The 17,518-nt window shown below is 38.8% G+C and overlaps 2 protein-coding genes across 2 annotated transcripts in view; one reads left to right on the forward strand and one right to left on the reverse strand.

Moving 5' to 3' along the window:
• The window catches only part of LOC131679556 (thioester-containing protein 1 allele R1-like), a gene marked incomplete at its 5' end in the record, with an annotated part of 35,426 nt that extends 19,949 nt beyond the window's left edge, over positions 1-15,477 (reverse strand). Inside the window, 6 exons of the mRNA XM_058960297.1 lie at positions 12,792-12,834; positions 13,337-13,588; positions 13,649-13,910; positions 13,974-14,701; positions 14,760-15,119; positions 15,202-15,477. Coding sequence (XP_058816280.1) covers positions 12,792-12,834; positions 13,337-13,588; positions 13,649-13,910; positions 13,974-14,701; positions 14,760-15,119; positions 15,202-15,477 — 1,921 coding nt within the window. The remainder of the gene's footprint in view (positions 1-12,791; positions 12,835-13,336; positions 13,589-13,648; positions 13,911-13,973; positions 14,702-14,759; positions 15,120-15,201) is intronic.
• A 1,226-nt stretch (positions 15,478-16,703) lies between these two features.
• Positions 16,704-17,518, forward strand: part of LOC131679557 (myosin-VIIa-like) — a 26,920-nt gene continuing 26,105 nt past the window's right edge. The window contains exon 1 of the mRNA XM_058960298.1: positions 16,704-16,748. Within this exon, the coding sequence (XP_058816281.1) occupies positions 16,704-16,748 (45 nt within the window). The remainder of the gene's footprint in view (positions 16,749-17,518) is intronic.

The raw sequence follows: 17,518 nt of genomic DNA on the forward strand, positions 1-17,518 counted from the left end.
TGTATTCATTCATTTTGCAAAAGCCTTCTAGTTGTACATCATTAATTTGCAGAAAATTTGCTCATATTGTGATTTACAGGTAAAGGTACAGAATTTTTGCAGATTTGCGGATTTTTCAAAAGTGTGCTAAAGATACAGATAAATTTGATAACAATTTTTTACTGGCAATTTCCGGAATGGAATGTTCGAATCATGAAAATCCAGCACTAATTAACAAAACGTATGTGAAAACTTTGTCTGTTTTCTTATATTTTCCCAATAGATTTGCTATAATACGGATTTTTCAATAGTGTATAGTTAAAATACCAATTTAAAGTTGCAATCATTTTTTAAATTGGAAAAACTGATAATAATCAAATAATAACATACCATGATAAGTTAAAGAGAAATTACGAATATTATTTGAACGTGAAGGGCTCAAATCCTAAGTTAACAAAGTCATGGGTGCGTTTAGACTTCGTCTCATCAGAAACCGACACTAACTTATTGTCGGAATAGATAAGCGCCGGCTTGACGCTAAATCCCTAAAACGGAAACACACTTTGTGTTTCAATCGAACCACTTGTCAAACGTGATGTCCCGTTCGAACGTTTGTTTCCGTTTTATGGATTTAGCATTAATCCGGCGCAAATCTATTCCAACAATAAGTTAGCGTCGCTTTCTGATGAGACGAAGTCGAAACGCACCTATGACATTGATAAAACTGGTGTTTTCATGAACAAGAATCACATTACTTCACATGTCTCATTCAAAATAAGTTCAAGAATAAAATATCACGAAAACATGCATATAAATTACCGAAATCGTGTCTAAGATCCTGACATCATGAACATAAATCACTCTACGCAGTCGGAAAAATTGGGAATAAAATATGTATTGAGAAATTACGAAAATCGTGGCTAATCTCCTGAAATGATGAACATCGTTTAACTGCTGGCTCTTTTAGTTGATTTAGTTTATACAAACCAGTAGATTGCCAAATTATAAACAAGAATCACAATAATAACTAAACATGTCTAGGGAAGAACCATAGTAACCCAAACAAACATTCGAAGGCAACGCCATGTATATTTTTAGCTAGTTTGTTGAAAACACGATTAGATGCAAAATAAAAAAGTCAGGATTTTCGTAAATCTTTCACTTCACGAAATCGTGATTTTTCTTCAAGATTTTGAGAATGAGTTATTTCTGTGTACGGTCTTCAATGATAGAACAAAATAAACAATACGACTGAAAAGTCAACTACAGAAACTAAATAACGAATAATACGCAACGGAAGAATGATGCCTGCCGGTTAGAAATGTAATTCGTCTTCTACCACACTATTGATTTAACCAAACCAGTTTGTAATGACTGACTCAAAACTGATGAATTTAATGAACACTATAATTATGAGAGTAACTGTTTAAAGAAAGTTTAATTGGAAAATGCAAAGTAATCTACATTTTAAAGACAGAACTGTTCAAGATAATTAAAACAACAGGAGAAGTTTTGCTGATGTAGATTATTAAATATTCCTTTGTAGAGGAGAAAATTAATACCGCGAAAAACTAAGAAACCAACACACCCATTTTCAACACCGCCATTCCAAATCCAAATCTCAGCGAAATCTCGACGAACAGTGACGGGATCAGACTCATCGAGTTTTTCGTCTGTTGAATCGTTTTCAACAAACGGATTTACCGAATCAATTTCAAGAAGATCATACGCCGCGAGATCCTGATCGGTTATGTCTGGAATGTACAGTAGTTATAATAACATTGAAACAAACAGCATTTTCAACACCAATGCTTTTCAAACACAGTATTGAAACATTCACCGAAACGTACACGTCGCACCAACTTCTTACTAAAGGCCGCTCTAAGGTTGCCAGCAAGTTTTTTGTGTAACTAGTATTTGCTGTTAGCGGGAGTAATTAGCCTCCCATTTTGGTATACACGCAAGATCAATTTTTAAAACAGAATTTGATTAATAAGTATAGTTCATTGAACCAACTTTATCAATTCTGTAATCGAAAAGGATTTTTTGAATTTTACTGGCGTGGTGAATTTGGCACCACTTGTATATGGTATACTCAACCGTTATGCAACCGCACAAAACGTTGCATAACGCAGGGCTGATTTTTGGAACACCTTGTTTTCACATTCAGCTCTTCGTTATGCAAATTTGCGATATTAGACAGATTGTCTAAGCGCGGTGTTTCATGAAGCGCGGCCGTTCCTTTCGATCGGGAAAGGTCGCGTGGAATTTTGGCCAAATGCGCTAATAATACTGCCAATTTCACTGAGCTAACTGGAGCGGTTACTCAATCCTAAAAACGGTCGTCAATAGAAGTGTCCGAACCCAAACATTTCGTAGCCCTGCGAATCTGAAGCTGTGAGTTCTAATTCGAACAACCGAAATTCTATAATACCCGGAATATATCAGTTGTCGTATCACAACAAGTTATGCGTAACTGGTATGTGTCCTTGTAGTATTGGTCATCAGCTAGCTAACTATGGTTTTTAAGCTCAGAGTGATACAGCGCTCCCAAATACATGTTACAACTGAGTAACAAACATTAATGTTCAACTGACTATAAACAAATGAACTTAATTCGAAAGCAGTTGATTCTTTTACTGCTGATTGACAAAACTAATTGAAGATCCCAACCGTAACTTTGTTTAAAGTAAAAAAGTTCAAAAAACATTATTCTACCTAGAAAAAGGAAAAATAGAAAATCTTGCTGAAAGTTTCTACAGAGAATTGTCAAACTGTAAAAAAAAATTCTAAGAATATATTAAGAAAAAATATACAAAAGGAAACCGACGACCAAGGAAAGAGAAACCTAGACAATCGTACAAAGTGTCCAATAAACACACCTATTTTCAAAACCTTCATTACTCCATATCCAAACCTCCGAGAAGTCACGACGAATTTTAATAAAGCCTGTACCTTCGCTTTCGACGAACTCTGCCGTCGATTCCGTATGGGACTCTTCCAGTACCAAAGATTCGTCCGACTCGTTATAAACATATACTGAAACATACACGAATAGAGTCTAGGAATGATCAGGTATTAACTAGTAAATAGCACTACACACATGAAATACTTTCTGCGATGCTGGCATTGCTCACATAACATGCAAATTCGGCACATCTTACTAAATATCAATCAACTAAGCAAACAAACCTGTCGCCTGTCACCGACTCCCAGAGCCATGATTCGGGAAAGGTTTTCCTAACAACTATCGCAGGAGCGGAGACCGCAATCCGTTGCGATCCCGCAAAACCAGTTGGCCCAGCCATACCGGGAATTCCGGGTGCTGACATCATGCTTGAAGCGCCCCTGTACAGCACCGCGGAGCTACTGTATGATCTCATTATGAACCAAGGATCTGCAGATGAATGAGGGGAAGGTCAGCCAAATGTTACGAATTTTGATTATACATAAGGTTTTTAAAATAAGGGTTTTTGGAACTGATCAGTACAGCGGCTCAAGTTTGAATTGTCAATAACAGTTTTATTATGTGTTCTGATGTTATTTTAAATTACCTTGACAATGCCATAGGGATAGAAAATATGAACGAAAATGTAAAAGTGTTTTCAAATTTTCATTGCAGATTTGCATTTTTTGTAGAAAAAATGGAGAAACGGTATTGATAACATTGAGAGGACGAGTAAAAAAAATAGGAAGGATGAAAGGCGTGGTTAATATGATGGTGGAAAAGCCACAATAAAATTCAGATAATATTCCATCTCATCGAAATATTTCATTGAATATTACTTATTATAACCACAATTCTGATCCGTAGTCAAAATGAGTCTGCATTGCTTCCAAAGAGACTTCAGTTGGCCATCAACAACTTAGAACTACTAATCAAAGCAATTTAGTGCCCAATGAAATAGGTTTTCAACCTTTTAGATATCATGATGGTTTGTATAAGAAATCCCTGCGTTACCGCACTAATTAACCAGTAACTCCGGAACTAAAAGGCTACAGTATACATTCCAATTGAGATAACATTTGGCAAAGATCGATCAAGATTTAACTGTGAATTTGGTGTGACATTAACTCTGGAATTTGCAAACTTCCCCGGGCATCAAGAACTAGAAGCACAGAATTAGTGATCTCAACCCGCAAACCCAAGTAAGATGAGAGCTATATGTGTTACTGCACTTTTCAATCCATAACTCCGGCACTGAAAATCCGATAATAAACTCAATTGCAACCTATGAGAGCGTTTCAAAATTAAGGTTGCGTGAGTCGATTCCGCCATTTCTGTTTGGCATATATATGGTCGGTGTTAAGTCAGACCGGACTAAGTGACAAAATATTGATTTCGAGAAAAACGAATTTAAAGTTTGAATCGCCGCATCCTTTACATTATGACTGAAAATTTATTTTTGCCATAATTCTTCTTTATTGTTAAATATATAAAATCTGGCAAAAGTCGAATGTACTGACGAAATTTTTTATCCAGTGCTATCATTATCTCATTTTTTGATGTTTTGCGACTTAGTCCGGTCTGACTTAACACCGACCATATGATACTCGGACCTTCGGACATCAGTTGAATCTTTATTTATATGAGAAAGACAGACGATCGAAAGTAAATTAACTAGTTAAATTTATATTTGACATGTAACGTTGAAGTTGAGGACAGATATAAGCAGAAGAGGCAATAGTTGTCAAAAATCGAACTAAATTTCAAAGAAATCAAAATTTATTTGACTGGATTCTGCAAAATGTCTAATTTTATCCCTTCCATTATTTCGTGATTTTCGAAAACACATGTACTAAATATGTATAGCATAGCATAGCATTATGAGAAAGAACAGATTGACACACCTACGCCACCCATGCGATGTGATTATGCTAATGGAAGAGAACAGCAGAAACCAACCTTTCGTTAGAATAATCAATCCATATCCAAGACTCGGGGAAACTTTTGCGAATCGTAACCTCCTTCGAAGCTACACTGCCAGCGGATAACTCGAGAACTGGAGCGATTGGAGCAGGAGCAAAACTGAAAGCAACCGCATCTTCATCCTCGAATTCAAAGTTCTGATAATGTGGCTCTTCAAAGAAAAAAATGTTTCTGATAAGGTTTTTGTTTAAGGCTAACCTTCAGTTCTAAACTCAAACTACTGTCAAAATGCACGGTTTGATAGTAGAAAAGTTCAGAATGTTACTCAGGTCCAGCTTCAAGCAAAAAAGAAAAGAAAAACGAAGTGTAAAATCTTGTCCTATATATAGATCATTCCATGTGAAGAGACCAAGGAAAATGTAGAAAATTTTTAAGGGATTATACACCTGGGGCCAATTTATAATAATCCAAATGTTTGTGTCGATTGGACCACCACTCAGTCCATGGTACCGCACACCGTTTTGAAACATTGTTAAAATCGTTGATATTCCTTTGATCATATCTGCGTAAGATATTTACACTCGTTTTTAGCGTCAGTGCTTCCAAAGATGCCATTTTATTTGTATATTTCAGCATTGATCGAAACATGCACTATTTCCTGCTTTTAATCGTAAGTACATTTTCCTAGCAATACAAATATTTCAATTTTAACAACTCTAACATCGTTTTCTTCATACATTTCTACATAAAATCCCTTAAACCTTGATATAGTTTTATCCAATCTCGAGATAAAAGCTTTGAAAGAAAAAACTCAAATTTTCTCATATATTCATGCCCTTGGCCTCCGCCAAGAGTGTCAACGGTAGGGGCCCCGACATCTATTTAAAAATAAAATAGAATTTATAAAATAAGTCAGGACAGGAGTACCATTTCTACGGTTCTATTGTTCGAATGCGGAACTGAAAAAGAAAACCAATGCAAACACCGAAAGGGCGTGCAACAATATGGCCCTGCCTGTCCTATTTTGATATATTCTCAATAAACCGAACCTTATAGCTACAATGGTCCATTTGTGCAAACAGCCGAACAGGCAAATGACTCTTTTCGAGGAATCCCGGACACGAGTTTGAAGAAACACACCATGCTGTCCTGTCCAGTACGATTACCATTCAAAATCTTTACTCACTGAATCAAGAGACCCTTGAAACAACCAACTCCGTGTTACACTAGATCCAAATAAGACAAACTGAAATCAATGACTGCATCGCCGATCTCAACTTTGTGAGCGGGCATGAAAACGTGGTAGTCGCGAATCAAGGCTTTTCGCCAATAAAACTATTTGTTTGTTTTATATAGAAAATCACAATGCTGACCCTATCTGGGCGAACTTTCGAGATATCTGTCTTTCGAAATCATTAGCAAAATATCCTGATCAGAAGGAAGAGTTCAATGTATATGGCTTCAAATGGAAAGTCGGAGTCTTTGATAAAGACTCTTGATCGACATCCACTTTACCATTAGCTAGGTCTTTTCAGGAGAATATATTTATGCACAGTCCTAGAGCCTGACGCATAGTGAAAACTGAAGGAATACGAAAGAAGTAATATAAATTTCGGGAGATATAACAAATTGAAAGACAAGTTAGAAAAGAATAAAACAAAACTATGGTCAGCTGGTCAGAGAAAAACTATCTAGTGATATCAGTCTATTTGGGAGAGAAAAATTCTGCCCTTAATATTCGGCGGCAAAATGGAGAATGAAGCAGACTCATGAACCACGAGCTGTACTAAACATACAAATATGCGGGCGTCGGAAAGCTGGGAAAGCACGACAGACTATAGTGAGCTTGATATATAGCGCGAATGCTGGAGTAAAGTTCAGCAGGGAAGCTGGAAGAAGTCGTCGACTTCGCGGTAAGCCCGGCACTCGCTGCATGTGTGCAATCGAGAAAGATGCGCGTATAAAAATACTGGAGACGCACGGCCCAAGTTCAAGCACATTGGTCTGAAATACACATAGCACCGATAACGATTCTTTTCCATCGCACAAAATTTTAGAATTTAAAATTTAAAGTTGATATGACATTCATTCAACCAAGTTCTAAGTTATTAAACTAGCAAGTGATATAAATATTACTTTGATATCGATAGTGTTTACTTCATGACTTAGGCATGACATGACAAATTTATGAAATTTTCTTTATTTACCTCCTTCTAAAATTTGAACTTCATATTCGGAAACTAATCTGTGCCAAACGAATACTTAAATGAATAGATGTTCACTGCTGAAAACATGGATAGCATGATGAGAAAGAACACATGTACCAACACCAGCTATGCGATGTGATTATGGTAATGGAAGGGAAAGCAACCAACCTTTCGTTAGAATAGTCAATCCATATCCAAGACTCTGGGAAACTTTTGCGAATCGTAACCTCTTTCGGAGCTATACCTCCAGCGGATGGCGCAGAGTCGAGGACTGGAGCAGGTGCTAAGCTGAATGCAATAGCATCTCCCCTTTCGTAGTAAATGTGCGGATGATATGGCTCTTCAAAAAGTAAAAAAAAGTGTTACTAAATTGGTATTTGCATGAGGCTAAACCATAAACATTTCAAGCAAAATTTCATAAATTAGAGTATAGTCATTGTTTTGTTTCGTCGTGTAGCAAATATAGCTATAATATGGCCATTGAAAACCCAAGCGAACGATACCGTAATTACATTACAAATTCTACTGCGAATTGGTCGGTGTTAAGTCAGACCGGACTAAGTCGCAAAATCTTAAAAAATGAGATAATGATAACACTGGATAAAGAGTTTCTTCGGTTACATTCGACTTTTGTCAGATTTTAAATATGTTATAATAAGCAAGCAAACAAAAATTAATTTCGGATCATAATATAAAGGATGCAGCGATTCAAACTTTAAACTCATTTTTCTCGAAATCAATTCAATGTCACATACTCCGGTCTGACTTAATACCGATCAACTGCTTTTAACGCTCAGTGTAGTAAAGAAGGTAAAATAGCTGTTGAACCTAGGGGCAGATCACTCTAGAAATGTATAAAAAATTTGCATTAAATTAGGAAAAATGCATTTAATTCGCATTTTTGCATCAACTTTGCACTCCCTTGCAGAAAACTTACGAACATCCTACGCTGATCCACTTAGTTCGACGTTTTGTTGAATGTAGGGCTAAATTTTTGTATGGTTTTGTATGGTTTCTTACACACAACGCAAAGTACATTATGAATTTCTGATTTTGATTTTGATGGAAAGAAATGCATTTAATTTCGCTGATTTTTTAAAATGCATCACAAGTGATCTGCCCCTAGTACATACATACTGGCGTAAAAATACGAATAAAATAGGGCTGGACATGTAGCACGAATGACGCAATAATGGCCAATGGTTACTATTAACTTTTAACCCTTTCATGCCCAACTTTTTTCTAGTGCATGTAGGGTTTCAAAACTATTTTTCCTTTAAAACGGTGGGGTCAAGAAACTCGAAAAACCTTTTTCAATAAAGGTAGGCGCTTTCCTTGCAGTGCTAGAAGCTGCTCAATTTTTACCTTCCAATGCTCACTACAATTCTCCTAGAATATTTACAATAGTCCAACTGTGTGGAAAACGTAGCCAAAAATAGTCTAAATAGATAAGTTTTATCAGTTTTCACTAATATTGCAACATAATGAAGTTATATGAAAAATTCATTTTCCGTCGTCAACGTAAACGGTCCCTGGCAGCACTGCTCCATCGGAGTTCAATTAGACTAACTGCAATAACTTCAGTTCTAGATCTGATCCTTGTAAACGTTAATACTCAAATGAAAGCCAATAGTCACATTTATTAGCCTTACTTGTTTTTGTGAGCAAATCTTGCCTTAATCAAAAGTTATAGCTGTTTAAAAACGTTGTTGTCCACAAACAACATGGGCATGAATGGGTTAAGCGATAGCACCTCATAACGTAAAACATCCGACATACGAATTATTTTGAGCAATAATAACATTTATTTCGATCACCGTCATGCAGCCCCACACAAAGCCAAATTAAACACTTATTTTACCTACATGCTCCCGGATGTAGAAAAGAAAAGAGGAAACAAACCTATCATTTACGCAGTGTTCCCATATCCATGATTCGGGGAAGGTTTTCCTCACGACTATTTCTTTGGGAGCGAAACTAGCTGAAGCACCTCCGTATGCAGCTGGAGGACTTGCTAATGGCAGGTTTTGTACAGCAGCGGGCATCGCAAAAACCCTATCTAGTTCCATATCAAAAGCATGAAACTGTATCATTGGATCTGGAGGAAAAGTTCGGTTGCGTTAAGATATTAAGCGGTGTGTCTATGCTCGTTCGTTGACATGAAAAAAAACATTCTCATACGCGCAAAAAAGCGAGAGACCTCTTATGTCGTTTGTCATTGAAAAACACCGGGGCAGTGGATTGCTCTGGTATTGTATTTTCTAGCAGAAGAGCAGGCCACTAGACGCATTTCATTGCCACTTCTCCAGGAAAGTGCAAAACCAATGCAATCCACTGTCCTGGCGTTTTTCAATGAAACACGACATTGGCATTCAAGCTTTCAGACGAAAAAAAATAACTCAAATTGCCATTGATTATGCGTCGTAATGATGTAAATTCACAGGAATACTGACAATACTCACAATCTATGGAACATTGTAAGCTAACGTCATTTGAGTAAAAATGCTCGAAAAATAGACAGTTCAGTGAGCTTGCTTACATGGTGTTAGAATTTAACAGCAATTCGAATCAAGACTGGGTTAAATCGAAAATTTTCTAAGTCAAAGTAAATGAACTTTGTTAACTGTTATAAAAGTGAGGGTATACATTTTCAGGCAATGTTCTATAGGTTCGCTTTTCCTTTTTTCAGAGTGATGTGGACCTGACGATCCTGAGAGATCCAATACAATAGTTGACGATTCGGTAATTGGGTCAATTAGAAAGCAAACGAAGGATCCAGCGCTTTTGATAATGTCAATATCGCCAGTTAGCGAACACCTTCAGTTTGGTTACAGTCGTCTCACAATCAGTGAAAGTCTACTGGAGTATTTAAGATGAAAACTCAGATTACTCACTTCCACTCCCACTAGGGCGTTTGGTTTACTGGGAGGGCGCACGAACAGGCTTATAACAGTACGACTACTTCTTGCTCAATTCGCAACACTGATTTCAAATGAACTAGTTAGAAATTAACCGATGTCACTTTTCAATTTTCACTAAGACCCAGACACCGCAATAGGTAAGGAATTATCTACGAAGCTTGACAAACATGCGATTGGGGCGTATAAGCCAACTGTCAAAATTCACTTCGAATCGAAATTCCGTACAAACCGTTACACGCCAATCAAAAACAATGGTAGTAAGCAAAAGAAAAAAGTTTTCTCTTTCGGTCAATAGCAGTTCGTCGGAAATTTCCTTTAAAAGAGAAATTTGACAGCGGTCTTATTTGCCCTAATCATTTGTTTGTCGAAAAATGATTGAAGAGATGTTTGACCAAATAAATGACGGATTGGTGAACAATGGCGTGGATATCTGATAAGCATTAGAAACTCCACGCAAGCTAGGACATTGACTGAAAAGTCCTCGCATGCCGAGATGTCCACTTCTAAAGTGTAGTAGTTATTCACGATCAAAGCGTAGATAGAAATATGTGCATACAGGTCCGAACAGAATGCTGCATCGCTAACGCAACGCAATTCCAATTTAAACAGTTTTACAGTTGGTTCGATTTGATTTCAGTAATGATAGATAGCATTTGGTCACGGGTTTCTTACAATAATAATATTTTATTGCGTCTATCACCTACGTTAGCCGCTGGGGTTGACCAAATACCAAGCGAGCTACTAAAACACGGTGGCGAGCCACTGGCTAAAGCGCTGCACTGGGTGATTACCAAGATTTGGGAGGAGGAGATTTTACCGGAGGAGTGGATGGAAGGTGTCGTGTGTCCTATCTACAAAAAGGGCGACAAGCTGGATTGCTGTAATTACCGAGCAATCACCCTGCTGAACGCCGCCTACAAGGTACTCTCCCAAATACTATGCCGTCGACTATCACCAATTGCAAGAGAGTCCAGGCGGGTTTCATGAGCGAACGATCTACCACGGACCAGGTGTTCGCTCTTCGTCAAGTACTGCAGAAATGCCGCGAGTACAATGTGCCCACACATCATTTGTTCATCGACTTCAAAGCCGCATACGACACTATCGATCGAGATCAGCTATGGCAGATTATGCACGAGTACGGATTCCCGGACAAACTGACGCGATTAGTGAAGGCGACGATGGATCGGGTGATGTGCGTAGTACGTGTCTCAGGGACGCTCTCGAGTCCCTTCGAATCACGCAGAGGGTTACGGCAAGGTGATGGTCTCTCGTGTCTGTTATTCAACATCGCGCTGGAAGGTGTAATAAGAAGAGCAGGGATCGACACGAGTGGTACGATTTTCACAAAATCCGTTCAGCTATTTGGCTTCGCCGATGACGTTGATATTATTACACGAAACTTTGAGAAGATGGAGGAAGCCTACATCAGACTGAAAAGAGAAGCCAAGCGCGTCAGACTTGCCATCAACACGTCGAAGACAAAGTACATGATAGGAAGAGGTTCATCGTGGCAGGAAATCGTGCTTACTTTGGCCTCCGCAAGACACTTCGGTCGAACAGAGTTCGCCGTCGTACGAAGTTGACCATCTACAAGACGCTGATTAGACCGGTAGTTCTCTACGGGCACGAAACCTGAACCATGCTCGTGGAGGACCAACGCGCACTTGGTGTCTTCGAACGGAAAGTGCTGCGTACCATCTACGGTGGAGTGCAGATGGAAGACGGAACATGGAGACGGCGAATGAACCATGAGTTGCATCAGCTGTTGGGGGAGCCGCCCATCTGTCATACCGCGAAAATCGGACGACTACGGTGGGCCGGGCACGTAGCCAGAATGTCGGAAAATAGCCCGGTGAAAACGGTTCTCAATTGCAATCCGACCGGTACAAGAAGACGTGGCGCGCAGCGAGCACGATGGATCGACCAGGTGGAAGACGATTTGCGGACCCTTCGCAGACTGCGTGGCTGGCGACGCGCGGCCATGGACCGAGTGGAATGGAGGAATCTTTTGTATACGGCACAGGCCACTTCGACCTTAATCTGTTAATAAATAAAAAAATCACCTACGTTTCGAAGGTCAAAAAACACTAACAATATTATCTTTGTCAAGTTGGTTTTGCCCTGAAGATGAAGGCATAGACCGTCGAAACGTAGGCGATATACGCGTTAAAATATTTTTGTAAGAAACCCGTGACTAAACGCTTGAAAACAAAGTGATCGTTCATCTTTCTATTAGATTTGTTCCAGTGCTAGGAGAAACAGGGAGGACTCAGGAATACACAAGGAGAAATGAGTTTGTATACTCGCTATTTTTCTAGTAGTAATCCGGAGTGAACAGGAGCAAGTTTTTTGCTCCAGTGCACTGGAACAAACCTATTGTTTCGCTCGCTACCGAAAGAAATCCATGAATTGGCAGACTTTTCATACTGGGTCCCGTCAGTGAACAAGCATTCTGTTCGATCCTTAAGTATCAATGACATACTTTGAACCCTGATCCCATATCCATGACTCAGGAAATTGTTTCCTAATTGAAATAGTGGTAGTCATACTACCAGCACTACTTGCTGTAGTTGTGGCGTGTATCGTTGTACTTGGGAAGAATGTGGTTGTAGTTAAGCCCATCATAGGACCTTGAGATGCGGCAATGAAATATACTGGATGGGGGAAACAACATCCTAAAAAGTGTAGGATTACCATCAGTTCCTTAGTAAGGCACTTAACTTTTGAACGACTGCAGTCGTTAAAAAACCCCTTAAAATGTCAAGGCTTCCATGACCAATTAATTATTCTATTTTAGAACTGTCTACTTACGTGGTGGTTCGTTGGCGTTTGTCATGATTACAGCTCCAATATCCTGAAAATAGAAACATTTTTTTTTATTTCAATGTCATTTTGCACGGATAAATTTTCTTGTAGGCATTTGAATAGGCTGAATGAAAAAATAGGCCCAGAATTAAATAACCAAGCCTTGACAAGTTTGTCTTCGATAGTTAGTTGTCGAACTTAATAGCGAACCCGATGATATCCAAAAAAAGCAAAGCCTTGGTTCTACGTTCTGTTATGAAATTTAGGCCTAGTGCTACGATCCTACTGATCACTAAGAAACCTTCCTGGCTGGGGCTTGAACATACGGCAAATGACTTATGAAGCCAGCACCTCGCCGTCTGAGCCGCCAGACTACCTTTGAATAGACCGTCAAATGTTTAAAACTTTAAACCATAATATTCACAAATGCACATTTGGAAGTCTTGTGGTTTACATCTAGAGTGTTGAGGGTATCAAAATCATATTCATTCTATTTATCGTACCAACACTGTTCAAATGCTCAAATATTATAAACATATTCCGATACTCACGTTGAAATCCTCGTAGGAAGGACGGTATGTCCACGGAGCAAATCGCTTTCTCCGATAGTAACCGTAGCTAGCCTGCTCGTACATCTTCAATTCGTCGAACACTTTTCCGGTGGTAAGATCGTTTCCGCTCTTAAGCAATAAAACACTCTGATCCACGCCGAGCAATCCAACGTACGAATCAGGGTTAGTGCTTATACTAATGTCCACGTCTTGTCCAGGTTTCGATTGAGTCTTGGAGAGCGATACTTTGAGCTGGAAAAAAATTTCCTTTGTAAAATATGTTTGATAAATAAATTAATAGTCGTTTCTTACGAAGTTCTGAAGATCGTTGCCGAACTCGATATCCGTCTTATCACTAACAAGCTCACCATTTTCTCGGATAAAATAAACTACCAAACGTGCTCTTGGCACCATGGCAAAGCTGGCCGGGAATCGGAACGTATGAGACTTTTGCTCAGGAACGGCAATAGTGCCACCAACGATGATGTCACCTCGGCCCAAAACTTGATAATTTAAATATTTCATTGGAACCGTCGAGGACACATCAACCGTTATATCTTTGTTAATGGTAGGACTGTGAAATAAAACAAAATAAATTTATGTCCAATGATTCTACCAAATCACAAGAAACACTTACATTTCTGTGAGAACCTTTGCCCGCATATAAGCTTCCGTCTTGACCCATCCCTTGGAAATCCCTCCAAGGTAGTATACCGTTCCTAAGTATTCCGCCTTGAAATCCATGTTATCAGCCTCGATATCTGTATTCACCACCAGCTTGGCTATTCCATTTTGATCCAAAGTATAGTTACGCTTCGTAATATTGGTACTTGGCCAACCGGACTCCTGTGTAACTTCAACCTGATTGAGACTATCTTGCACGGGAGCTCCATCCTGGAAGCTTGCCTTAAGCCAAGCGGTATAGGGCAGTCCTGGTTTAAACTTTTCTCCGCTCTTCACCAGCTCCATCTTAATCCTTCGGTCATAGATTGTAACTTTGGAGGTCGTATTTTGCTTCCTACTGGTAAGCTCCTCTTCGACGATCGCCTCAATCACGATCTCTCGCGTATATTCTCCTTCCAGTTTGATTTCATCGCGCAAGTCAAACTCGACTGAACCTTTCCCATCGATCGGAACGGTTTTCCTAGTAATAACGTCCCGCTCGAATGGTTGAACATAGTGGAAACGAAAGTCCGGATACGCGGAAACGGTAGCTTCTCCCTTTACCGGTTTGCCGTAGGTGTACTTGGCGCGGACGATTGCCTTCACCTTGCCATCCTTGAATGTGGTGATTCCAGGTGACTCTACGCTGACCTCAAACTTTGGTAGCACGTATTCGTCAACTTCAAACTCTTGCGCTTTCGTCTGAAATAAAAAGTGAAGTTTAGGGGATTGTGTTAAATCGCTCAGCACGTACACTAACCGTTCCCAGTGCTTCCACGTTAATCAACCACCGACCCAGAACCGGAGCGCTTGACAATGGCAATTCCGACTCGAAAACTCCCTTAACCAGTTTTGCATCGTGCCACTGTTTAATACGATTGCTTTTACCATCCGTGATATGTATCTTCACACTGTCCACCTTCTGCAGTGGCTTCGTATTAGGATCCAGCACTAAAACACGAAAACGTACGGTGTCTCCCGGTTTGTATATTGCCTTATCTGTCTGTACAAACACCGAAAAACTCTTCGGTTGATAGTTGAGACTGGAATCGTTTTTGAACAGAAAACCTGATAACCCTTCGGCCACCAGACTGTAGTCGCCTTGTGCAATATCACCAATCTAGTAAACAAACGAGCAAAACAGAAATATATGTTACCTAACAATTATCAACTGAAGCTTCCTAATCACGAGTTCGACCTACACTTAATGGAATCAACCGTGATTCCCCATGACCGAGAGTGACATCCTCAACGGCAATAGGTACACCGCTACCGGTGTTATTTAACGTGATTCTAAACTTCACCGGCGTCTGTATGTCCAGATTGCTCACTGATACGTGGTACTCGGAGTTCGGCCGGAGTAGATTGGAAGCGACGATGGAGTAGAATCTAGAATGTCGGAAACATACAGGAGCTGTTATTGAAATCCCGCTTTTGTCCAGCTTTAGACGTGAATCAATACACTTCAGGTTCAATGATCATTTAGGTGTACTACAGTAAATCATTTGTTCGTCAACAGTGTGGCCTAGCTGGCCATAAGCTCAACATTTTGTTTTGGAATGTACATAATTTAACATTTTTCTATGTTTGCAAACAGGTTGAAAATTTTTCTCAAAATAAATCTTTAGAACAAAGGCTCGCTTTTTTACAAAGCTTCAAAGTGAAATGGATGCTAAATTCTAAAAAACCGCTTTCAAACTACTGTTATTCAAATGAATGTATCTTTTTAGTTAAGATTCCGATTAGAATTAAAAGGGTTTTATTTGGATTCATAGAGCTCAGACATGAAGAATACATAATAAATCATGCAGTAAATTGAAGCCTTTTTTGAAACAGTTCGGAAAGATCGCTTGTAGTTCAGATATTTGAAATTCAGTGTACTTTCGGAAATGAATGTCTTGTCTTACCCCGAGGGATGACAAAATGAGACTTTTCAAGATATATCTGAAGGAGATGCATGATTCGTAATGTAATTTTTCAATGTTTTTCAAAAGTGTCAACAATTTTAAAAATGTGTCTTCTATCAAAAATTTACTGCACATAATTTTTTGAAAATATTTTTTTTTTGATTTAGTGCGCTTTATATTGGTGAACATTGAATTTTTAAACCCCCCCCCCCCCTAAGTGCCAAAATAAAGTTGAAAAAAATAAAAAAAAACAAATAAACATCAGATCTGAGTTCAAAGTCACAAAATAACACTAAGCTGAAGTTTTCATCAAATTCACGCAAATTTTATGGTTTTATCCGACTTTTATATGGAGAGTGATCACTGTGAGGCAGGACGATAGGTGTAGCAAAGAGAGATAAAATGGGTATTTTTACAACTTTATTGATTTATTGGTGATCTTGGAATAGATTCCCGCATTTTTCTCGAAAAAAATATTGCTAGGCGTCGTATATCAAGCAAAGATTTGTTTTTAATTCAACATGTTTGGCTCTGCGATTTCAACCAGACTTTACGCTCTTTTAGAACTAGTCATCAGGATGGGCCGAAAACACAAACAGTTTAAAAATTGGGGTCTTGGAGTCCTATAAAATTTAAGAACAACTGTCGCTGAAATCAAGACATGATGTACACATGGGTCTCAAAATGTCAAACTTGTGTTCTCATTCGAAAGTCACCAGATGTTTTGTTAAGAAATCTTTATTATTAACAAAAATCGATGAACCACTCTATCCCCTTCATGGATGAACTCGGAAAATATGGCGGAAATTACTTCGAATATCCATATCGTTGGAGAGCGAAAAGTAGAATTTTAGTTTGAACCAACTAAACTTTGGTAAACAAACTCTACAGCAATAATGGAGTTTGCAGCCATTTTGAATATCACTTTAAAGTATCATTTCGATCATGAACCGACCAAAGGGCCGAAGACGCAATGATATCGAATCGAGAAAAATAGCTTTGAAAATTCGCTTCAGAAAATTTAATCGTATTTTAACAGTGTTTGCATACTGCGCTTTCAAATGTATTGAAACACTTCAAAACAATACTAGTTTTCGGAAGCATTACTAAAATATTTTATATAATAACGTTTTCGTTGATAAAATTGAAAAAAATATATTTCGCCAAGTGTTGTTATGAAATGTTGATTGGGCCATTTTTGAGTCGCCCTCTTATTTTGACCACTCACAATTTCGCCCTGCAGTGTCGCCAGAAAACAAAAACCAAATGTGGGTTTCGCCGTGCTCGCCGGAGGGGAAAATTTGTTATTCCCCCCGGGCGTATCAAGCAGTTGGTTTTTGTTTAGGGCGACTCTGTTTTTGGGCTTTGTAAGTAATGATGCTGTCAATTTCGCCCGTACACACTACCTTAGAAATGCAGAGGCGTAATCCGCCTGGCGGCTTGTTTACAGTTGAAAGTCAGATCCGCCGTTTTGTTTTTTATTGATTTTCATGAAGTGTGAAAGATTTATAAATGAGTTTTTAGATTTTTTATGAAGTATTTTTACTCCTCTTTAAGATATTACTCAAATCTCCGTTTGCGTACATTTGTTATATAGGCCCATTTGTCGGTT

The sequence above is a fragment of the Topomyia yanbarensis genome, chromosome 2, assembly GCF_030247195.1.
Source record: "Topomyia yanbarensis strain Yona2022 chromosome 2, ASM3024719v1, whole genome shotgun sequence".
In the NCBI taxonomy this organism is placed as follows: domain Eukaryota; kingdom Metazoa; phylum Arthropoda; class Insecta; order Diptera; family Culicidae; genus Topomyia; species Topomyia yanbarensis.